The sequence below is a fragment of the Gymnodraco acuticeps genome, unplaced genomic scaffold (genome assembly GCF_902827175.1).
Source record: "Gymnodraco acuticeps unplaced genomic scaffold, fGymAcu1.1, whole genome shotgun sequence".
NCBI lineage: Eukaryota > Metazoa > Chordata > Actinopteri > Perciformes > Bathydraconidae > Gymnodraco > Gymnodraco acuticeps.
This window is the reverse complement of record NW_022991358.1, coordinates 333,709-358,115: the sequence shown is the minus strand read 5'-3', so window position 1 is coordinate 358,115 and position 24,407 is coordinate 333,709. Positions and strand designations below refer to the sequence as shown.

The 24,407-nt window shown below is 39.6% G+C and overlaps 2 protein-coding genes across 3 annotated transcripts in view; both read right to left on the bottom strand.

Moving 5' to 3' along the window:
* LOC117562789 (zinc finger protein 2 homolog) overlaps window positions 1-24,407 on the bottom strand; it is a gene marked incomplete at its 3' end in the record, with an annotated part of 57,033 nt that overhangs the window by 4,916 nt on the left and 27,710 nt on the right. The gene's annotated exons all lie outside the window — the stretch shown is intronic.
* Window positions 594-23,062, bottom strand: LOC117562790. 2 transcript variants are annotated; one of them, XR_004571619.1, is made up of 3 exons: window positions 2,820-3,775; window positions 2,528-2,578; window positions 594-2,180 (listed from the first exon to the last, which is right to left on the bottom strand). XR_004571619.1 is itself a non-coding variant. In XM_034240679.1 (3 exons), the coding sequence occupies exons 1-3, from the start codon at window positions 23,044-23,046 to the stop codon at window positions 1,633-1,635; spliced, it is 843 nt and encodes a 280-aa protein (XP_034096570.1). In that variant the 5' UTR covers window positions 23,047-23,062; the 3' UTR covers window positions 595-1,632. The 2 variants fall into 2 exon arrangements, 1 of the variants encoding a protein (XP_034096570.1); XM_034240679.1 differs by lacking the exon at window positions 2,820-3,775 and adding an exon at window positions 22,803-23,062 and having other exon boundaries at window positions 595-2,180.

Here is a 24,407-nt window from a genome sequence, read left to right as displayed (position 1 = left end):
ACGACCTGGGTCTCTGAGCGGGGAAAGGACAGAATTAATTGGGTGTCGTCAACTAGACAATTTTCCAAAAGTTATGACTTTTATTGGCTTAGGCAGTAATGGATTACATCTAACACGAATCAAGATCGCATAGAAAAAAAGGAAAGTGTAATCGTTAGTGACATAGGAAAAGATGTAATCGGATTAGTTTGACTTTTTTTAATAATAGGGAAACTCAGGATTACAATCTTATTCAAAACCTAAAAAGAGCATATAGTGTTTGTTGTAAAAAGATCAAATTGTATCTCTTCTCTGGAAGCGGTACTGTTCTGTAGGCTAATACTTTAATTGTGAATCTATACACCTACTGCCTGAATCTGCTTTATGGTATTATATTATACATTTAAGTAAAAAAATCATATTAATATTTCTTCTCTCCTGTGTTTATTTGCATTGCATTTGATATTGAGGTAATCCAAAAGAAAAATAAAGTTATCAGGTTACATTACTTTTATATCTTGATACTCACATTAAGTTACTGGTTGTGTTTTTGGCAAGTAGCCCTCCCAACCCTGAACATAAGTTATATCATTTTAATTACCGATACAGTTGTTGCACATCTTTAATTTATTTTCTAGTGTACTTAAGTCATAAAATTATTCTTTACTTTTCATAAAATGCAAGATGTAACTTTCAATGTGGCTTCTGTATTTATCACATTTTCAATGTGAAATAGATCTGATTAAATACAGAGTAAAAGCACAATCTTAAATGTCGACATTTATCATTTTCCTATGCTTATTGTTAATGTAGTGGTGTTATAAACAAAATGTTGTCGTAAAGGAAATTAAGATGTTTTTTATTTGTTGACAAAAGATTTAAAGTTGATGCTCACAACATGTGGGAACATTTATGGAGAAAAATGTTTCTATTGTAAAACAAATATTTATCTGCATACTGAACAATTTCGAAACTCTCTAAAAGGTATTATCTTTTGTGATGTTACGACCCTGTTGGGATTGTGGGTATTGCACTTCATAATTACATTCTATGGTATGCTTATGACATATTTGATGCCAAAACACATGGGATTAGGGGAGACCTTCTTGTTGTTTGCATTGTCACTGATAAATGACAGCGTTTCATTCATTGTCAAGATTTTGTGTTTTTAAACTTGGGACTCTTTTCAGACTGCTACGGCTTGGGAAAAGATTTGAGCCTTAATGTGTAATGTTTTCTGTATTGTATGGTAAGCTTATCCTTTCATTTGATAGTCCCATTTGGATGTGATAGCTAACATTTTCAGTAAGCAGTAGACAAAAGAAGTGAAAATATGAATGTAATTTATTTTCAATATTTACATAAATACAGAATTATTTTAACAAATAAACAAAAAACATCATAACAAATACAAAATAAAAGGTTTGACAGACAGCCATGCCCAGCATGGGCCTGGAGAGCTACAGAGTCCATTGGGGGAAGAGGGGGGGGTGGGATGTGGGGAAGAGGAAGAGCAGCCATGTTAACAGTGTTATGGCTACAGATGTAATATCTAACTCAACATTAGCCATGACAGTCTGGGCTTAGCAAGGGCCTTAGAATACATACTCTAAAGGCCAAATCCAAAAACAGTGATACTGACATTTTAGCAGTTCACAGTCTTTGGAGGTGGTCTTTCAGGCAATTGGCTAGTGACTTTAAAAAAATATCATTTCCCCTAGGGGTGAAATGAACTCTATCTCGCAAAAAAAGCCCAGGACTGTCATGTCTAATGTTGGAGTGGTCAACAATGACACCATTTAGGCTATGAACAAAAGTAGCCATAACACTGTTAACAAACTTCCGGGCCTTGTCAATTTTGACAGCATTTGCACCAGCCCTCCACAGGCGCCTCTGGTTGATCTGGGAGAGCATGATCTTCATGCCAGGGTGCCGATGGTGAAGCTGGTGCAGGTCCTCCTTCATCTGGTTCAGCAACTGAACACTGGGCACATCCCCCAAGTCACAGTGGATGAGGAGGACATCCGGGACTGCTATTCCTCGCAGGGAGTAGGAAAAGAAAGGGAGGACACCTCTCCAGCGCAGTCCACCCCAACTGAACCAGCACACCCTCAGGTCGAGGCCAAGGTTGCTGCCGATGGTCTCTGTAGCTCTCTGGGCTCCACGCCGGACGTAGCTGTCTCCGATTATCCATACAGTCACTATGGGAGGAAAATAAATGAGTGTAACAAATGCTTCAGATAATGAGGAATATCAAAGTAAGTATAAAGGGTTGCTCATGTTGTTCCTTTGACAATAACATACAAAATAACTATGAAATCACACCTGTATGGTTAAAAGTAACAAGAGAGCAAAACCTCAAAAAACAGATTAACAGCACACAGTTTATATATATATATATATAAATATTTATATACTGCGTGCTGTTTATCTACAATTGTGCACACATGTATATATATATATATACACACACATATATGTATAGTATGTTTGTGTGTAATGTCAACCATCTGAAGTCATGTAAAGTAAGCCAGGACCATCAACTTACAGGTTGTGCAGTTTGGCGTGGAGGAGGTTGCCATCTTCTTTTTTCTTAATGCTGAAAGAAATAAAAATGGTTTAATCAATATAAAAGCACCTTTCTTTTTCTACAGTCATATTTCATTCATTACATTTAATTCATGCAACACTGGCCATATCTCTGCTAGTTTACAAAGTTTAGTTACAAATGACATTTATATTTGAAAAACGGTGAAGCACTTAAAAAACAATTGTATAGTGTAGGTTCAAGAACATTTAAATCAAAAGGACAAGTTTTGTAAAGTTACAGGGTATCTTACCTTCAGAATATGCCGGGAACGAGGAGCAGTGACCGCAAGCTGGGTTGTTAGCATAGGCAGGGTTGTTAGCATAGACTGTGTTGTTAGCTTAATACTGAGAGCATGTTAGCTTAGCTTCTTAGCCTGAGCTAGGTCTGGAACATCACGCTCGTTGGCAGCAGGTCCCGCCCTGTCCCGCCTCGGCTCCGCCTCTTTGCCCTTATTTGGAGCAGGCGGGAGTTAGACTCTGACGTCACTGTCGAGCCGTTAGTGGCCGACTCCGCCTACTAAGGGCTTCACGGCAACTCTGCAGAATCCTATGGGTGACGTCACGGACCCTACGTCCATTTATATATACAGTCTATGGTTTTAACACAACCGGCAGTTAAAAGAAAAGTGGACGAGCCGTCGACAAGTCTTTCAGCTTTAATGCCAAAATCAACAAAGTGTGATGAGGCATATATCTCCCTTGACATCTAACGTGTTTGGTGCAGAGATCTCTCTTTCTCTCTCTCTCCTCTGTGTGGGGGGCGGGGCATCTCGCTCACAGACGATGTGGTCAATGCTCGTTTGCCATAAGTATTTTCACGGAAACACGAGCAATCTCTCCGTCAGCTGGCCAAAAGGCATCATATTCATACGGAGAAATGCACCGTTTTCAACTTCCTTAACTCGGAGTTCTGTTGCCCCAATTACGTGTAAGGTGGGAGAAGTACTCAGAAGGAGGCCCGGACTGGCTATCGGGAGGACCGGGAGGTTTCTCGATGGCCTGGCCTGTTGAGTGACCTGCTGATTTTTTAAATGTTTTATTAATATATTGTGAACGCAACGCTGTGGGTTTTCCTCACACAGGGTGACGTCTGTCTAAATTATGTGGCCTGCCGACATGGCCTATCCCATACCGATCATAAATCAGGGTGTGTGTATGTGTGGCGCGAGCGAGAGAGAGCGAGAGTGTCCACCGGTTACTTGTAATTTTGTTGTTAGCATCTGGTTAGTGTTAGAAATTAAAATCAATGTTTTGATGGCATAAAGTACCTTAAATGTACCTTCAGTTTAAATGCTGTTTTATACTGAAAAACCAGAAAATTATTGTGCACAACCAGTTAAGCTTTTATTCTGAAAATCCGTCATCTCCGGTTAGCATGTGGCTAGTTTACCATTTCTTATAGAGGTTAATTTAGTAGCGAAATGACATGGAGTGATGCACACCGAAACCTACTGATTTTAACACTGCAACTATAGAAGTATTATTATTGCTGAATATTAAATGAAGGTATAGTTTCTTTGAATAAAGTTATTGTTTACAGACGTGGGTAAGATGTGACAACATCCGGAATGACCAGAAACCAAACCAGCCGTGAAGTATTTTCTAGAATATTAACTACAACGTTTAGAATGTGTTAAAGGAAAAGTGATGAAAGACAATATGAGGAGAAGAGTCGTGTTTAAGTATATATTGAATGTACAAAGCCTGAATCCTCTGTTTAACGTAACAACGGACATTAAGATGTGGAGGGCCGACCCGCAGGGAGGAGCCTACAGAAGCTATATAAGAGCAGCACCTGAGCGGTTCGGCCTCTTTTCTCTGCTAGCGAGGGCCAGAGACAGCTGCTTTTCTGTCGGACAATATCCTGTTTGTGACTGTACCACGCTTTTTATTAATTAAAGTACCAATTTGAAAACATCTCAGAGACTCCATTTAGTCTCCTTTTTAAGCTTCTCTTTCCTGGACGCGAGAATAACCATCACAGTTAACAATTGGTGCTCCGCGACGTGATTCTCGTTGGACAGAAGAGACTACACAACCAGCTGTTTTCCGGAGACGCGGCTTCCGTTCGACACAACGAGCTCGAATACTTGGTAAGAGGAAACCTGTTAAATCAAATTCTTCATAGTTTATGCAGTACAAAATAGGTTTGTGTTGGACGGAGGCCAGCGGATCCTGAAAATAGCTGTGTATTTAATGTCAAAACAACCAAATTTATAACAATAAGAATTCCATAACACATGGCGTTGCATTTTCACAATCAGGGTGAGTTCCAATTTCTTTTTTTCTTATATCTAACCCTGCATGCTATTAATTTGTGTGTGTGTAGTATTTTAAAATATAAATGTGTGAGGCCATTGTACTTTGGGTAGGTGTCTTGTTGTGTTTTCATGTAGGTGTCTCTGGTTACGTCAGTAGTTAAATTAGCCTATGACGTAAGGATATATAAGTCCATTTAACGATTATTGTTAAGATCTGTGGGACATAGCGAATTGATTAGGGATCAAGTAATTGAAAACAAACAAGGCATAGCGAATCAACTTAGGGTTGAGTAACTGAAGACAGTGTTAGTCGAAAACAGTTGAGAACTGTTTTAAAAAAGTCCTTTTGAGGAAAGGCTTGATTAAGGTGTAAGCTTTATCAGTGGTCATAACTGTTCTAGTTTCAACCAAGATATTGCGGGTGGAATACGAGATGTGGAGTTACAACAGCATTACGTTAAATTGACGACGGTCATTTAATAGTCGCTGATAAGTTACCATAATACTCCCACCTAGCGTGTCGAAATGGCAGCAGTTGACCAATAGTGGACTATAAAGTCAAATAATACGTAGATAGGTTTATAGCTTATGCGTAAGGGTTCCTAACTTTAAGTGATGATATCAATAAGATAAAGCCCATTTTTTTCATAGTAAACTAGATAGAAATGTTATTTTAAACTGCAGTGTTGTTTTGTGTTCAATTTTCTTGACAAGATTACACCCCGCCATTATTTAAACTCCCCTCTGAGAGCCACGAGGTGTTTTCAAATCCCTTTGTTCTTCAGGTCAAAGGTTGGAAAATCAGTTGCCATCTTGTCTTGTCCTCATGCTGAAAATAAGCCACACGGCAGTCGCCATTTCGTGAAATGCTAATTGAAAGTACTCTGTTTGTTTTGACACACAGTCCCACTCACATGAGGCTAGGCACTCCATATTGAGAAGGACAAATCATATTTATTGGCAGAAGTTGGAACTATAAAATAGACAGGTTATCTTACCGTGGGAAGTTTGGTATTTGTAGGAGTCTGGTTTTGAAAATATTGTTGTTTGCAAGTGCGTATTGGCGGTTTATTTGAGATATTCTTGTTTGCAAGTGTGTATTGGCGGTTTATTTGAGATATTCTTGTTTGCAAGTGTGTATTGGCGGTTTATTTGAGATATTCTTGTTTGCAAGTGTGTTTTGGCGGTTATGTGCTGTGTTGTTTAACCATATTCACATTTTCTTCCCATTTTTAAGGAAATAAGCTTCTTCTTGTTAAAAAGAGGTCAGTTTTGCAACAGCTATCCCTAGTGGATTAAGCTGGAAATTACAACAGCGCACTCTGCTGGTAATACAGAATTATTACAAAGATATTATAACATTTTGAAGCTTAATTTTGAGTGTTATTGATGAACACATTCGCCGGGACAGAATTACAAAGTGGTTTCTAATTAACATATGAGAAACTTTACATCATAGACTTTCAAACTAGACTGTAGAATATTCAAACACCAATTGATTAAATCTAACACAAATTATGACATTTACATAGTTCCATACATTTCAGTATGCACTGTACACAGTAGATTTAGATTTTCACAAGACTTCGATTTTCTTATCTCAAAGTCAAAAACGATACACTGTACAATTTTTATTTTAAAATTTCAAAAAAATGTTATCTTTTAATTTATTAATATTTTACAAAAAAAAAAAAAAAAAAACTTAAATCATAAAAAAAAATATATATATATTCTAAAAAAAAAAAAAAAAAAACCTACCCAGATTTAAAGTTAAGTTCGGATGACATAGGATATTATTTATCAGGAACGAAGGTGCTAGTCGGAGGATTAGTGTTTCAATCTTTGATAACTTAATAATATTCATTCGAATAGTTAGAGAACATGTCACCAAAAGAAACTAAATTGAGACTAGACGCAGAGCCAGGCTCAACCGCAGATATCAAGGAAAGGGTAATAATCTGATCAGATGCTTTAACCTTTCCAATTAAAAGAACTATCTGGAGTGAAGATGAAGAAAGATTTATAAGAGTTACAAGTCTGATACTCCATCTGGAATATGCCAGCCTATTGGCACACAGCATAAATGTGGTCCGAGTAGCAGACCTGCCAGTGAGGGAAGACATAGCAGAAAAAACAAGACACCGTAGCTTGTAGGAACAAGACAAGGAGAAGGGAGGGGAAACTTCCAGAGAAGGCAGGGCAGACACCTCCAACAATTCAAGCTCAGGAAGAACCAGAGAATGCAGAGCAGACACCTCAAACAGTTAAATCTCAGATAGTGCCAGAGAATCAGATGCAGAACCAACAACCAGGAGGTTTCCAAGGAGGCACAGGCAGAAGACGTTTACGGTTTGAGGGATGTTACCATTGCAACCAAATGGGCCATTGGACCAGAGATTGCCCGCAACTACTAAGGCAACATGCACCAAACAATGGCCCTCCATGTAGTTACCCTGGGGGAGGTTTCCATGACTACGACAGAAGCAGGGGGTCTCAGGGATGTCAAAGACGAACAGCATTGCCAAACATGACCCAAATGCCACTGACACCCTGGTATCAACCACAACAATGAGGAAGCTCAGAGGGCCAGACCACCAGGTGATGCATCTTCAGCACAAGGGTATTTTGAAATCCAGCTACATTGAGCCATATATGTCACCACAGAAGGGAGAGGTTTAATGTTTAATGTAAAAACAGAATCGAGAGTAGCATTTGCATTTACACATAAAGCATCCACAGAATAGAACATTTAGCAGACTATTTTTGTAATTATGAGAAGGAAAGAGATTACGAGTGATGTTGTTCCCCCACACAGAAAACTATTGTGTCCACACAGCTAGTGAGGTCAAGACGATGGGGTTTCCACCCAAAAATATGAAGACGGAAACCTAGTACTCGCCCAAGACGGAGGATCCATACCAAATCCTCCTGTTTACACCGACTGCAGTTCAAGGGGCGGCGATACACCTGACGTGGAGCTGTTGAGACCTAAAAACAGAAACTCGCTTCTGCTGTGGTGAAGTCTGGCTACAAAGGGAGGTGTCCGATAGGGTCGCTTGTCTCAAACCAGTGAAGAAGTCAACAAGAACCCAGCAGAACTAGAGAGTGACTGTTAGCGGGAGAACAGTGACGGAGCGACAGAGACTGGCACAACATTTTCCAGCCAGTACATAGATAGACCCCGTCAGAAGACCGGGGCTGTGTTTAAAGGGGAACTTCATTTATTGTTAGTGGAAGTGTAGTTTTTTAGTCAAACAATTATGTGATTTATGGAGTCAGATTACATTTTTCTCAAACACAATTTTATAATCGGTCTGAAGTATCTGTTTTAAGGCAATGAGCTGCAGATTAAATAACATAACACTGATTGAGAGCTTGGATGAAGAAGTTGTAGGGTTTTAACAACAGTTTAAAGAATCAGTTTTTATTTATTTATTCTTGAGTAATTTTACTGATTTATAGTGTAGTGCGTAAGGCACTATCTCATTTTGAGTGAGGGGCACCAGCCCTTCATGCATGTCACCCTCTGTGAGAATGGTTCGTATGTTTCCCTCTAGTTTAGATAAATATTATTTTATCATATCTTTGTTCAGCAGTATCAAACAATCCTCTAATCCTAGAATTATTGAGACGCATTAGCGACACCAGGGGTATTGTTTTTCGCAGCAACAATGATGCATAATACCAGGACAAAAGCCATTATTGCAACATGTAAACCATTTTTGTGCTAATGGCAGATTTGAGTGAATATGTTTTTATACCATCAGAAAGCCACACATCATACGATATTTTGTACGCCTTATGGGTACACGGAGAAGTTATATTTATTTAATGCAACGTTATGGGTTTTACATGTCCTGTTCAGAATAGGGTAATCATTGCAATATTAATTGAGCATGTTCTGCTCAAAGGAGGGAGTGTCATGATTATACAGATATGTTGATTTCAGTGACGTTGTAGTTAATGAATAATAAAATGTAGTTAATAATAGGTCTCATAACGACAAAAGGTATGCCAAAGCTTGGGCCTCCTCCAAGGAGGGAGTGGTCCAGTTTTGGATATTAGACGAATAGAAGTGATGAATATGTCAGAACTCTGAGTAATATTATCCAAGTTTTGTCTACACAGGCTAGGAAAGCTACAGAGATACAAGACGAGACACCAGAAGAGACTCCTGTTCTGCCAGGTGATTGGGTGAGGGTGAAAGTTCACAAAAGACAGTGAGCTGATCCCCGGTGGACGGAACAGTGAGAAGTTGTAACGAACTTCACACGCGCTCCGGTTTAAAGGTAAAGAAAAAGGAGCAAATTGACACCACCTCACACATTGTCACCCTTCACTGGCAACTTCCAGAACATTATTGGGAGTTAGGACTGATTTGGCAGAGCTGGAACAAAACAATAAATAGAAATAAGATAAAGATAGAAACAGCTCAAAAGACGAATTGTCTATAGATTTTTATAGATAGTACACTAAAGTGAAAACCTATTTTTGTTTTACATCTGAAAAAGAGTCAAATTTTAGTATACGTTATTATAGTACTCATTATTTAAATTCTGTAACTGACACAACCAGGGAGAAAATAGAGATGATGTCAAGAACAAAGCCAAAGCTATTGTGGGGTCCCCTAGGGATAAGAGTCAGAATAGCATTGTTGATTGTGCTCATTACACTTGGCACCTTTCTGGTTGGATGGGGAGTACAATATCAAGTAAGACATGGATCCATTAGTCCACTCATAGAGAATGCCCACATCACTAACAAAACTCCAGCTGTGTTTCAGAGACTTTCACTTATCCCCAGAGCCAAAAGATCAGCTGAGCAACAAGAGGAGGAGTTAGAAATACTTGGTCCCAAAGGTGAGGCGGTTATAATCAAGATGATTCACCCCCCATATATGCAGTTCTTGTATCAAATGATGAGATGGGTTTAAGTGATTGGGATATGTAGGTGATGGGAATTTACAGATTAGGGGAATCTAAAAATACACTGGATCCATGTTTTAGTCTGTGCCAGAAACACCCCTGTTAAGTTTATGGACAACCAACCGGTGAACTGAGCACAATTATTGAAAAATGATTACAGTAGAAACAGGCTACTAACCCACAAGTACAGCTTTGTACGTACAAACTCTATGAACAAAATTCCCCAGCAGATTGTGGCGACATTGCAGATATGTTCAGTCACAAAAGTTACTTATGTTCTAAATAACAGTGAGATTTAAAGTAATGGAGAAAATATGGGGACGTTCTTTTATAGTGTGTGAAATATGTGGTGCTTGAAACATGTAGGTATTTTTAATCTATAGAAGAAAATGGTTTCCTGAAAGAGTTATTTGGAGTAGCCATGTTACAGTGGGTGGAAACAATGTTTAGGGATATGGCACAACCATTAGTAGACATTAATTGGGTTTAGATGACATTTAACATCTAAGACAGATAGTAAGATTAGGAAAATAGAGTGGAAAGGATTGGATATATTTTACCTCAGTGTGTTAGAATTAGCTATAGGTAATGCTGCCCGAGATCTCTCTCTCTCTCTCTGCCTGTCAGAACGCTACGACCCCATCTTCAGACAAATGACCTCACCACAGGAGACTCCTCCTCCGATTTAAAGACAGACAACCCGAGCTGAACCAACAACCACCTGAGGCATCCAGAACCATCTCCACCTGAGGCATCCAGAACCATCTCCACCTGAGGCATCCAGAACCAAACCAGCATGCTGACAAAGAGGCAAACTCTCATCGGTCCCTCAAACAGGACATGAAGTTCCAAACTGAGCCGCGAGATTTGGCACAAGAGCAGAGTGGGACATGAGAGCAGAATACACCACTCCATGCAACAGCCAAGAGACTGAAAAGGAGGAGATGAAATGCAAAGCAGTTTGGCCACTGAAAAGAATTACAGCGGGAAGATCCAAGTGCGGATGGACTGAGGAGAAGACAGGATGGAGGAGGAGACAGAACCAGAGGAGTTGGCATGGGCCAGCAGAACGTGAGGGGGTCGTGGCTTGACGACCAGAGGGGGAGAGAAGGAACACAGGAGTGAGTGAGTTTACACATAAACACACTTATTAGAAAATAATCCTAAAAACACACTGAGGGTAGAACATATTATTCAATCTTTTCATAATATAAACAAATTATTCTTATAGAGATTCTTATTCATGTGAGAATTTGGGGAAGATTTAATTTGTTACAATATAGATAGCAGGCAAATCTTTATTTGAATGGAAAATGTTAAAGGTAGAGCTGGAACCAAGCCAAAGAAAGTATTCCAATCTAGAGTATTGGTTTCACCATTGTAGCATGGTTATTACCACAGGAGAACTGTTAAGGTGGAAACAACATTTGTTTGTCGTCCAAGATGTAGAGTTTTAAAAAGACACTAGGCAAAGAGCGATTGAAGATTTTAATTTTGAAAAAACTAGTACAATTGGGAGTAATACATGCGGGGCCTTGGATCACTCATTTTAATGGTGCATATTTTCAACAATAAATATCGTTCAGGGAGAAGGGGTTGCTCAACCCACCCTGCAGATGTTTTAAATCTTACTTACAGCTTCAGAGGGAGCGCACGGCACCAGAGTATGAGTTTTAAAAGACAAGTGCCACCACCTCCTAATGCTCCTCCATTTAATCAGTGATGACCTGACATTTAGAGATGTTATTTAAAAGGAGAAACATATCTGCCATGAGTGAAAATTCCTGAATTGAACTACAAACCATTAATGAAATGACTTCTGTTTTTGAAGTCCTTGTTAGAGCACCCAAGGTTCCACACACTGTTTAAAGGGGGTTAGCATAGTTATTTAAGTAGACCAGAAATGAAAATAAATTAGTATAATGAGTTATTGATATTCCACCGGTTTTCACACCATTTCAGGGACTTTATCACTGTATTAGAACAGACCACCCCAAAGCCAGTAGGGCTAAGAGACCAGTCCCAGGGGGAGTTTAGGCTCCAGGGTACAAGGATAGCATAGGGGCGCCCAGGGGAGGCCTAAATGTAGCACTAATTCCATGTCCTAAAATACCGATTGATTACAACGGCCTCTTCTAGAGAACATATTACTTTCATACCTTAAATGGTATGAAAGGAGGGAGGGTACATTTCTCATGAGGAGACAGTTACAAATGCTAGCAGAACAGGACGATCCACCCCCGTATACAGATGTAGATGAAAATGACGAGTTAGTTTGAATGATGTTAAATGATGTGGATGTTCAGAGATGAGATTGTTCAATGAATGTCCAGCCGATGTGACTCTTTAAATGATTAAATCATCTGAAGAAGTGAGCAAAATAAAATGCTAAAATGGAGTGAATCCATTTCACTGAACTCTATACTATTCCAAGATAGTGTATTTTTATTTTTAATTACTCTATACTATTCCAAGATAGTGTATTTTTTGTTTTATTATTACATTACACTGGTACAAGATAGTTTATTTCATTTTTATTATTTTTCACTGTTCTATATGGTAGATTTCATGTATTTTCGAATCATTACAATTCTAAAATGAATAGTTTATTTTCACTTTGTAAAAACAAGTGCCTTAACACTGAGCGTGGTATAAGAACGGTTTCTGTGAAAGGAGGGAGGAAGAAATGTTCTGATACCAAGCCATTGCTGCTATTTTGAAGAGCCATATTGAATGTTAACACTAGAAGTTATGCACAAGGGAAAACTTTTATGTTTGAACACAGTCAAAGTATTTTTGTATTTTTGTAAAGTTGAGGATATTCGCACTATTCCATTTTGATTGTATGTTTTTGATATGAATTATGTACTATGCAGAGTTCAGATGAAGAACTCATTGATTTCAGTATTATACACACCTTTTAGGTGTGTAAGGAGGGACTGTTAGAAATTAAAATCAATGTTTTGATGGCATAAAGTACCTTAAATGTACCTTCAGTTTAAATGCTGTTTTATACTGAAAAACCAGAAAATTATTGTGCACAACCAGTTAAGCTTTTATTCTGAAAATCCGTCATCTCCGGTTAGCATGTGGCTAGTTTACCATTTCTTATAGAGGTTAATTTAGTAGCGAAATGACATGGAGTGATGCACACCGAAACCTACTGATTTTAACACTGCAACTATAGAAGTATTATTATTGCTGAATATTAAATGAAGGTATAGTTTCTTTGAATAAAGTTATTGTTTACAGACGTGGGTAAGATGTGACAACATCCGGAATGACCAGAAACCAAACCAGCCGTGAAGTATTTTCTAGAATATTAACTACAACGTTTAGAATGTGTTAAAGGAAAAGTGATGAAAGACAATATGAGGAGAAGAGTCGTGTTTAAGTATATATTGAATGTACAAAGCCTGAATCCTCTGTTTAACGTAACAACGGACATTAAGATGTGGAGGGCCGGCCCGCAGGGAGGAGCCTACAGAAGCTATATAAGAGCAGCACCTGAGCGGTTCGGCCTCTTTTCTCTGCTAGCGAGGGCCAGAGACAGCTGCTTTTCTGTCGGACAATATCCTGTTTGTGACTGTACCACGCTTTTTATTAATTAAAGTACCAATTTGAAAACATCTCAGAGACTCCATTTAGTCTCCTTTTTAAGCTTCTCTTTCCTGGACGCGAGAATAACCATCACAGTTAACAATAGCTAGCTGCTTTAAGGAGCCGTTTCAACAACAAGGTGAAGGGAGAGTCCTCTGCTGTCAGACTGAGAGAGATAACTACAGCTCAGGTGAGGTTAAGGACTCTCTGAGTGTTTAGATAGTTAATTTATGGCGCGTTTCCACTGCAGCGCGGAGTTCGCTTTAAGCGTGCCGAGCCGTGCGGGGCCCGTTTTTGGTTGCGTTTCCACTTGGCCTAGTACTGGCTAGCGGGTCCTAATTCACAGTTTTTCTGGCCCCATAAATTCGTGGTTCTAGGGCCAGGAACAACCAGGCTGAGTCGGGCTAAGTATGCTAAACTAGAGAGAGAATCGCTGGCAACCCCCTTGCCAGCGATTCTTTACAACTACAACAAGATGAACATATTTGACCGTGATTTAATTGTAATACATGTTTCAAAATGATGCCGAAGTAACAACATACTGATACCGGTTAGTAAAATCCATGAATTAATGCTTTGACAAGTCTGCAGACAGACGGCAGGAGAGACACCCTTTTAAAATGCATGTTTTCTAAATGGAGCTTGGCTAAGCTAACGTTATATATGAAACCAGCGACTGTATTCGCCATGACACAGACAGTCTGTGGTTTGTACTTCTTTAACTTTTGTCTAGTTTCTGAACTAAATTAGGAGCTGTGAGCTCTGAGGGCTAACGGCTGTGTTGTTTTTATGGGGCTCTCATTGAAGATGACATCACGGCTCCGCCTACACTGCGTTACTATAGATACTACCCCAGTTCCTAAACTGTAATGGAAATGCGCCATAAAGTGAGCCAGTCCTAACGAGGCCTAGCCATACCGAGCGAGGCCGTGTAGTGGAAATGCGTCATAAGTCTAAGTCATCTCTGTGGGTCTCAAACGGTTTGGTCACCATTTATGTAAACACATATTTCCATTTGAGGGGGGAGTGATTAGTCAAATATGCATGACTAAAAAGAAAAAAAAATGTAAATGGGTGAAAAAAAAGGTAAGAAACTTAAAAAACTTGTTGAGAGCTAAAACTAGTCTTTGCTGCTGCCTCAAAGAGGAGCAGGGAGGAGCAGGGGGGAGAGGAGGGAGACAGGTGAGGCTTATTCAGAAGCCCAGACACACTCACAACTATAAATGAACCAAAAATAAATAAACAACTTTCAAAAAAAGTGTTTGTATTGGATATGGTATGTTTTTGGTTAGTTAGGCTTTGTTAGGACTGGCTCACTTTATGCTGCGTTTCCATTACAGTTTAGTAGCTGGGGCCAGGGCCGCCTTAATGCACGGGCTGACCTGGGCTGAAGCCCAGGGGCCTACGGAGATCGGGGGCCTATCTAGAGCCAATTAAAACAAAAAATTAAAAAATCAAATTATTATTTTTTTTAAATAAACAAAGTCTTGGCTTTCAGAATATGACATTTTTATTTCCAAAATCACACGATAAATACATTTTTGAAGCTTGTAAAGGGAAGAAGACTGCTCTCCCTCGCCACTCTGCTGTTCCACAGCAAATTATTAATGTAAGAGTATAGTAATCATAGATAACACAGCAGGGTCCGTTACAGTTTGTTTTTATCTGATTTCAAATAAACTAAGTCTTGGCTTTCAGAATATTAAACTTGTTTCGGCAAATTCAGATGATAAATACAACTTTGAAGCTTGTAACGGCATAATTACAAGCGGAAAACAGAGTAATTTGAAACAGCCAGTGTTTCTCGTGAGTGTTTTCCCCGGGAAACAAACACAATACACACAAACGCAAAAATACACAAACACGTATACACTAGGGCTGTGCATCTTCACTGGTCTCACGATTCGATTACGATTATCCTGTCAACGATTCGATTCAATTTGATATCCCGATGCATCACGATTCATACCAATGCGTTGCATCCTCAATTTTCTATATTACTGCACATGGCTTATTTTTCATCAATGCATTCATGCAGTAAATACATATGAACTCTCTTTTTATTATTTAGAAAGTGCTTCAGAAATCAATAACATAAATGTCTTGACATTCATTTATAAACCAAAATAAATGAATTGTATAGGTCTAGCCTCCCTATATCTGTGTGTGAAGTTGTTCCATCCTCAAAAACAAAAAAATAATGCTTCTGCAGTCTAGCTGCAGCTTCTAGCAACGGTCTTCTGTTAAAAAAAGGACACTGAATGTCCTGAATGTGGCATCACACACAGGACTTGAGTCTGAACACAGCAGACAACAGGAGTATTTACAACAGCATATAACAACTAAAATACTGCATGTGGGTGCACACTTACATTCTCTGTCTTACTGTTACATAAATCCCATGAATGAATGAGATTAAATTAGCTTCATTATATCTCAGTGATTAAGTGAATAATAACGTTTCTATCGGGTCACTATCAGCCTGTCACTCATTATTTTCAGGGAGGGGGCGGGATTTGGAGGAACGGAGAGGAGACGGTGCTCGCGGAAGCTTTTTTCCTCTTGCCTTCACAAACTTTACACACGTATATATCGTCTGAAAATTGCTAGAGGACATTCATACTTTGCAATCCAAGACTTAATTAACTGCTACGACTGCTACGTGTTTGGTGTTGCTGTGCCGCTGTCACGTCTGTTCCCTGATCTCTGCGTCACCGACCGATTTGATATTAAAGTGACAGAAAAAAAAAACTTTATAGTAAAGCCGCGGCCGGAAAATCAGGAAGCAACGTTACTACGCTATAACCGATTATCTTCCGTCACTGCATCGAGACCGAATCGTCCACGTCCGCATCGCAATGCATCGTAGAAACGATTATTTTCAACACCCCTAGTATACACACACATTCGTGAGCTTCCCCCAGACCAGCAGTAATCCAAACGAAAATATCTTCCCTCCATACTATTTTGATCATTTGCTCCGCTAATCAATCAGATCGATGGTTTCCAGAGATTTCTCTCAAAAATGATGACTCCGAAACAGTCAGTGGGAACCACTTAACAGCCAATTAGAATGAGAATATGTTTCACATGTGACTTATACAAATTGCGAGTGATTGAGTAACAGATGAAGGTTGTTTAGGAGAAAATGTCGGAGAAGAAAAAGTTTGAGTGGCGCTCGGAAAAGGAAATTGTTGAGGGAAAAGGAGTTTCGAGACAAGCAGCTATTACAAAACATGTCGAAGCTTACAGGTTATTTTAAACCTGTAGGCCAGGATGAGGAGGAAGGACAGATGAGTTCTGTACCGAGCGGCAGCGGTGCCGGTGTCGGTACCATATGTGTTCGGGGTACCATATGTGTTCGGGGTCCGTCTCTTACCAATGACGTCATGACGTCATGCATTGTGATTGGCTGTACGGTAATTTACCGGTAATTTCGATGTATATTTCCATTGAAAATGCTAACCGCTAGCCGCAAAGCTAGCATCGCAGCCACTGCTCCGTTTTCGGAGATTTTGCACACGTTTTTCACAAACATTTTCACACGCTAGGAGTATGGGAGTACTTCCATTCGCTTCGTCTTGGTCTGTAGATGTGATTTGATGTGTCGTGTGTCACCCAAAAATAACAATCGACAGTGTAAACATAATTATGTAAATAACCCAATTTGTGTTCTGTGAAACGGAAAAGGATTTTACATTGTTTTTGTTACTTTCGTTGCAGTGTCTTAAATGTAATTTAGGTTAACTTCCTGTTTGAAGTTGTTGCTATGGAAACAACATGACGGAGAAAAAAGTAATATCTTCTACATATAATAACGGACAAAGTAAAGAATGAAGTGTAGGCTATGTTTAAATGTTCGGAATTTGACCGTGTATGATGATCCTCTTGAGTTGCCTTACAGCCAATACGTCACTCATCTGGAGGAGAGGACCAGGCGCGCGTAGAGCAGAGTGGAGAAGTGCGATCACAGAGCCTGCCGAGGCTATAAATGACTTTGATTTGTTGTTTAAATAGGGGGCCTACAAAACCTATCAGCCCCAGGGCCTGATGGCAGGTTAAGGCGGGCTTGGCTGGGGCAGTAACTATAGTACGCAGTGTAGGCGGAGCCGTGATGTCATCTTCAATGCGAACTACAGAAAAACAACATCAGCCGTTAGCTGTTAGCACTCAAGCCACATTTCACCAATGACGTCATAGGAGCCAAATCCTGGATCTGCTCGTTTGCACCCCCGTTTTCTTTTGTTGAGATGTGGGTAAGGAGGAAAAGTGAGAGGGTTGTATTTTCTGAATATTTGAGTCTCCTTACACACCAGGGACACATATTTATGTATAAAATACATCAAAAAGTGCATTTTGCATACTAGGTCCCCTTTAAGTAAAAGTACTTAAAAGTATTCTCAGAAAGATGTACAGCACCTTCTTATGTAAAAGTAATGATACTGCAATAAAATGTTCCCTGTCAGTGTTTGATTTATGACGTTTCTTGATTATTGTCAGTGTCGCATTTTACTGTGTGCATGTTTAAGGTTGCACTTCTATAAATGATGATAGAAGAGGGAACCCGCAATCTGAATACACCCAAAATGTAAGTTTGTATTTCTTGTCTCAAGATGAAAAAATAAATACATACATTTAACAATGAATTAATCATTAAAAAATACCTTTATAATGGGGAACATTAAAAAAATGAAGAGAGATAATTAGTGGAACAACTGCAAAAGGAAACATTTATTATTTTATTAATTAAATATTTTCCACATTTATTTTGTAGATTACTTTTTGGTCAATATAATTGCATGATAATTAATTTATTAATTCCTTATATGTAATGTATTCACTTGTCTTTAAATCAAAGAAATTATTGTTCAGCTTGAAAAAGAGTTGAAAGTGTTAACAAAATGAGAGCATTTTGCTGCAGTGCTCACATGAACCAACACAGAACATAAGTGGGGGGACAGAAACATGGAGAAAGGTACCAAACTCTTACATGAAGGTTTGTATGCATGTAAATGGTGTGCAGAGTCAAAACCCTCAAAGTACACCCTGTAGCGAGTAAAACTCTAACACAGAAAACGCCAAAACGCCTCGTTGGAGATACGTCATTGTCAATTTTATTCTTCCGGGTACATCATGATGTCATGTCGTCCCCGGAACGAAATGGACCAATCCGTGGAGCTGTTACGTTACGTCCGCGGAGCCGTTACGTTAAGCCCCCGCTGATTGGTCCAAATTGACCAATCCACGGACTTCCTCACACACTCAGTGCATGCAGCTCCACTGATTTCTCCTCCCTGGCTGCAGGCTGATAACAGACAGTTGGGATCGCGGCGAAATTCTCTCTGCAGACCCATTCTCTCTGCAGACCCATTCTCTCTGCAGACCCATTCTCTCTGCAGAACCATTCTCACAGCGTTTATCAACCTTTTTCTTACTCAATATCAAGCCACACTTATTGTTTTTACTTGGGCTGTGACTTTGTGTGTGCTCAGGGTGAGTTTGGCTGTGTATCGCTAAAAAAGGAAATCACACCTCCACGGAGCTCAGCGCGATTCACAACGTCCCGACCAATCGGAGCACACTGGGCTCACAGGGAGGGGGGGGGCAAGAGCTGCAACGAGCCGTTTAGTGGAGAGAGTGAATACTGCTGAATAGACATACTTTACAGAGATGCTGTATGCGAAACCAATGTGAGTTTGGAAAATTGCACAGTATAAATCTATTCTAGTAGACCTCAACAATGGAATTATGATCAGTGGAAATGGCCATGACATGGGACCTTTAAGTTATAAGTTAGCTAAATTAGGCTTAATACATTAATATGCTTTAAGAAAAAAACAGCCTATATCAAAGCTTTCTATCGGGTTTCATTTATCGTGTACAGCTCATCCCTTAAAAACAGAAGTCTCAGAGTGATTATAATAACATGAAATATGAAGGGTCTATTTCAAGCTTGTTGCGTTAATAAGTTATTAGGCTTTTTTTCATCAACTAAGATTTGTTAGAACATTTTATCAGCATGAATTGACTGAATTTATTTTAAAAGTGAGCTTATTAACACATGAATACTAGTGTGTAATATGGCTGTACATATATATTTAAGAAGTACAATATGAGAAAAGCACATTTTATTTGTGGGCCATATTTCCCAAATACTTTTTGAATTAGCTGAGGGCCGGTGTTCCCGAATAAGATGTGGGCCGAACAACTGGTGATATTCTATAACGGTATAGGCAGATGTATCAGGGGCGTGGCCTTTGTCTAATAACTAGGAAATACACATTTCGATCGCTTCTTCTGTCGTTTACAAAAATATTTTGGTATATTTGGCTCCATAGGAACACTTTGATGCACATTCAGTACCAGTGTGTGAGGTTGTGGTTGTGATGCCAATATGCAGACGCGTACAGCGAGGACTACAAAAAGACACATGAGGTGACTGGGGATGTGTGTTCAAAACATTGCAAGCTTGAATAAATCATTTAAACCATTTATTTTTGCCAGACTTATTACTGAATATCATTCTTAATGTGATACCAAGTCCATCTGAGACCTGTGTATACCTTCAGACAGCCTACAAGTGAAGCACACGTTGTTTACTCACAGTTTGAAAGCAGCGTGGAGAAGTCTTCAGCTGTGGAGCCGTGATCCGCCCAGGATAAACTGTGATACGACTTCTGTGGCTTGTTGTTCTTGTTGTCAGTCTTATATTTCATGTATCGTTATTACAACTACAACAAGATGAAAATATTTTACCGTGATTTAATTGTATTACACGTTTCAAAATGATGCCGAATTAACAACATACTGATACCGGTTAGTAAAAACCAAGAATTAATGCTTTGACAAGTCTGCAGACAGACGGCAGGCGAAAAACCCTTTTAAAATGCATGTTTTCTAAATGGAGCTTGGCTAAGCTAACGTTATATATGCTCCGACCGTCCACACTCACAACAACGGCCTATACAGACATAAATAAACCAGCGACTGTATTCTCCATGACACAGACAGTCTGTGGTTTGTACTTGTTTAACTTTTAGTTAGTAGTTTCTGAACAGATCGTATCTGTCGCCGGCTGTTTGAAGAGCAAGCATGGGAAACAAAAGACAGCATTTACCTGTTTGCATCCAGCTAGCCATGCCTTTCTGGTGTACAAGCTACGTGAGAAGCCTCGTTGATACGTTTTGTCTTTTTCACGAGCTTGCTGCGATATATACAAATCGGGTTGGTCCGGTCCAAGGTCTTTAAGCAACAGTTTATCTCCCAAACTTCTCCTTTCGAAAGGATTGGAGATTAGCTCTTGAACGGAATTGGGCGGGGACCGAGGTCCGGCGACTACACCTGCACATGAAGCCATTCTCATCCAACTACTGCGTCACCTTGGTCACTCACGAGTCTAAAAAACAACTCACGTCAACGCACGTAAGCAACGTGGGCGCCAACGTGAGCGCCCTCGTGACCAAAATATTTGACGGCGCTGATTGGCTGAAATTATGTTTCGGCGGCACAGTTTACTATTGAGACTTTTGCAACGTGCTGGTTGCTGCTGTTTGGCTCGGGGGCTCCGCCCGGTAATGATAAACTAATGCCACGGGCAAGGCCAGGCAGGAATCATGTGACTTATCAGTAACTTTAGACATCGTAACACAATTTAAAACGAGATTTTATTGTAGATTATACATTTTACTGATACCAATTGTATGATATTTACCTTGTTCATTAAAAATAGAAATATAAAATATATGTTTTTTAAAAAAAAATGTATTTAATATTTTTTTTGTATGTGGGAAGAGGTGGGGCGGCGCCCCTAGCGCCCCTATGGGCCGGCCGCCACTGGTACTCACATAGGCTACGTTGAGAACTAGAAACACATATATTCATACTTTTTCACTGTTGTTAACATGTTTTAGTTTCTAACTTAACGTTTATGCGTTTATCTATGTGGTCTTTGTTCTCATGTGTTTTATCTATTTCTGTGTAACTTGGTAATATTAATATAAATTCCTTGTTATTGTTGTATTTCCATGACCGGTGATGATTATAGCTACTACATAACGAAACACATGGCCTGATTTGCATATGTGAACTTAATGTGTGCACTAGAATAATACGTAAAATGACCACTTATCACAACGTAATGTAGGCTCGCAGGCTGATGAACTAGGATATGATCTCGTGGGTCTTAATGATGCTCAGTCAGTATATACTATTTCAAAGCAAATGCCTACTGTAATATTTATATTATATGGCTTAAAGTGTGCATACATTCGCTCACATTATAAAAGATGGTCGGGTTGAATTGTTTAGACTCTTTTAACAATGTTAATGTGAGAAAATAAACTGGAATGATAAATTACATCGTATTGATCCGTGGCTCACTCATAACGTGCATGGCAGGAGGGATTTTTGCTATTGGGACTGGGGTTTGAGTACAGCATGAACTTTGTTATTTTCATGTCAACGGACATTGAATAATATTTTTGAAAAGAGGATTCATAATATTGTTTGCCGAGAACAAAATTAACGATCAAGCAGCATTTTAAATTCTAAATATCCCTGCAAATGTAGCAATAACATTTCTGCTTCTATCTTTGCAAAACGAGTAAACAGTCAAATGTGATCTGGATAAGTCTGGCAAAGTGCAGAATACCGTTTTGATAAGGGGGATACATGTGTGTAGTCTTTAATATTAAACATGATCGCTGGTTGATAACCACAGAACTCGTATCACAGTTTAATCTTTAATCACTGTTTACCACAGCTCTCCACGTTGCGTTGGAGATGGGTGTAAAGTTTACAACTCAGACAGACTGAATGTTTCACTAACAGACGGTATGAAAGTATAAACGGGTCTCAAATCAACTCGATATCATATTAATAACGATATACGATACAAATATAAGACTGACAACAAGAACAAGCCACAGAAGTCGTATCACAGTTTATCTTGGGCGGATCACAGCTCCACGCTGCTTTCAAACTGTGAGTAAACAACGTGTGCTTCACTTGGAGGCTGTCTGAAGGTATACACAGGTCTCAGATGGACTTGGTATCACATTATGAATGATATTCAGTAATAAGTCTGGGGAAAATAAATGGTTTAAATGATTTATTCAAGCTTGCAATGTTTTGGTCACCTCGTGTCTTTTTGTAGTCCTCGCCCGCATATCGGCATCGCAACCACAACCTCACACACTGGTACTGAAAGTGCATCAAAGTGTTCCTATGGAGCCAAATATACCAAAAGATTTATGCAAACGACAGAAGAAGCGATCGAAATGTGTATTCCCTGGTTATTCGACAAAGGCCACGCCCCTGGTACATCTGCCTATACGTTATAGAATATCACCAGTTGTTCGGCCCACATCTTATTCGGTAACACCGGCCCCCGGGCCGTAGTTTGGACACCCCTGGTTTAAAGTGTTAATGAAGAGTAAAGGGAACAGACCTGCTCTGTGTATCCGAAGCTGAGGCTGTAAAACAGCGTCCAGTAGCTTCTGGAGTCTCTTGTTCTCCTCTTTTGAACGAGACAGCTCTTCTTCGTACTCTGCTATCGTTTTTTCAAACAGAGCAAATATCTCTTCAGCAGTGAGTCGCTGCTTCTTCAACGACAGCAGCATTTGGACTTTACTCATGTTTCCTAGATCACCTGTTCCTGCAAACTCCGTTAAACACACCGTTTCTCTCTGCATCAAACTCTCAATCTGACTACTGTTGCCAACGTGTTTCCAGCTAGCATGCTAAGCTAGCTCCTATAGTCCGAGGTAAACGCTCCAGAAAAAAGAGCACAGAGTCCATTCGGAGGTTTATCCAAACACACAGATGATGGATCAGTAGAGCTGGAGCTCACACACACTTTCTCAGGAACACAGAGAGAGAACCGTAGCGACGAGACGCCACCTGGACCCAGTGACTACCGATCTGAATGCCCGATTTGCAATGCGCATCTGCTTCTTCTTCTTCTTCTCTCGTTTTTGGCGGATTGCAAACAACTTAAAAGGTGCATACCGCCACCTACTGTACATGAGTATGAATCATCATATCATTCCACTCTTTAACCTATGATCTAATCAAAATAAATCAACAAAAACATCAAATAAATAAAACAAAATTAAAAATCTATGTTCTTTCCTGACCTAATGTTAAATCATTTTTCCTACCCCAGTTTCACTCAAGAATGTAAACAGTGCCTTTCTGGTAGCTCTTACTCCCTCTCCTTTTGTTCCCAAAACACCAACCACACTCCATTCCCTCTCTGCCTCTAAAACTTCAGCCTTTAGTTGTTCTCTTTCCGCTTTATAGATGTCACAATGTAACAAGATATGTTCTACATCTTCTTTTACTCCACAGTTCCCACACTTGTTACTGTCACTTGTCCCTATGATCAAGGCCGGATTAACCATATGGGCAACCTGGGCAAGTGCCCAGGGGCCCTTGAGCAAAGAGGGCCCTCAGTGACAAACAAAACAAACAAAATTTAATTATTTTTTTTATCTTGTCTTTTTCGGGCTCAACCTCACTCATCACACATTCTTTTAAATGACACTCACTCTTCACCATAAATAACACAGCTTTTCTATAGGGTGAAATTAATATATTTTCTGAACCGTCTCTGTACTGTAGGTCTCACTATGTATGCGCTCAACTTTATTACTACGCAGCGGCGGTGTATAGCCGAATCACAGCCCCACCCTCACTCATGTCACATTTTGTCACGTGAGCTGAACAAATGGATGGTGCCGGTAGCAGCCAAACGCCCAGCAGGGCTGCGAAAAGAAAGAAAAAGAAGAGAGAGTGGCGGCTGCATTAAAAAATGTCCCAACAATAAATAGCTTTTTCAAAAAAGCAAAAAGTTACGAAATAGGTCAGCAACCACAAGGAACGGTGGCGGTGGTCACGGAGGATGTTGTTGAGCTAGCGAGCAATGTTAGCCTTGAGCCTTGGATTTTGATGACCTAATCACAGACTTTTCAAAGAGAAAGGCAAGGAAGAAACACTTCTAAAGGTAAGATCCACTGTCTCTCACACACACTCATTCTCTCGCGCTCTCTCT

Excerpts from the sequence above, each read along its gene's own strand:
- LOC117562790 (XM_034240679.1), bottom strand. The coding sequence starts at position 23,046 with ATGCAGAGAGAAACGGTGTGTTTAACGGAGTTTGCAGGAACAGGTGAT. Across the intron at positions 2,579-22,802 it reads GCTTCGGATACACAGAGCAG|CATTAAGAAAAAAGAAGATG; the intron begins GTCTGTTCCCTT and ends TATTTCTTTCAG. Across the intron at positions 2,181-2,527 it reads CACGCCAAACTGCACAACCT|TGACTGTATGGATAATCGGA; the intron begins GTAAGTTGATGG and ends TTCCTCCCATAG.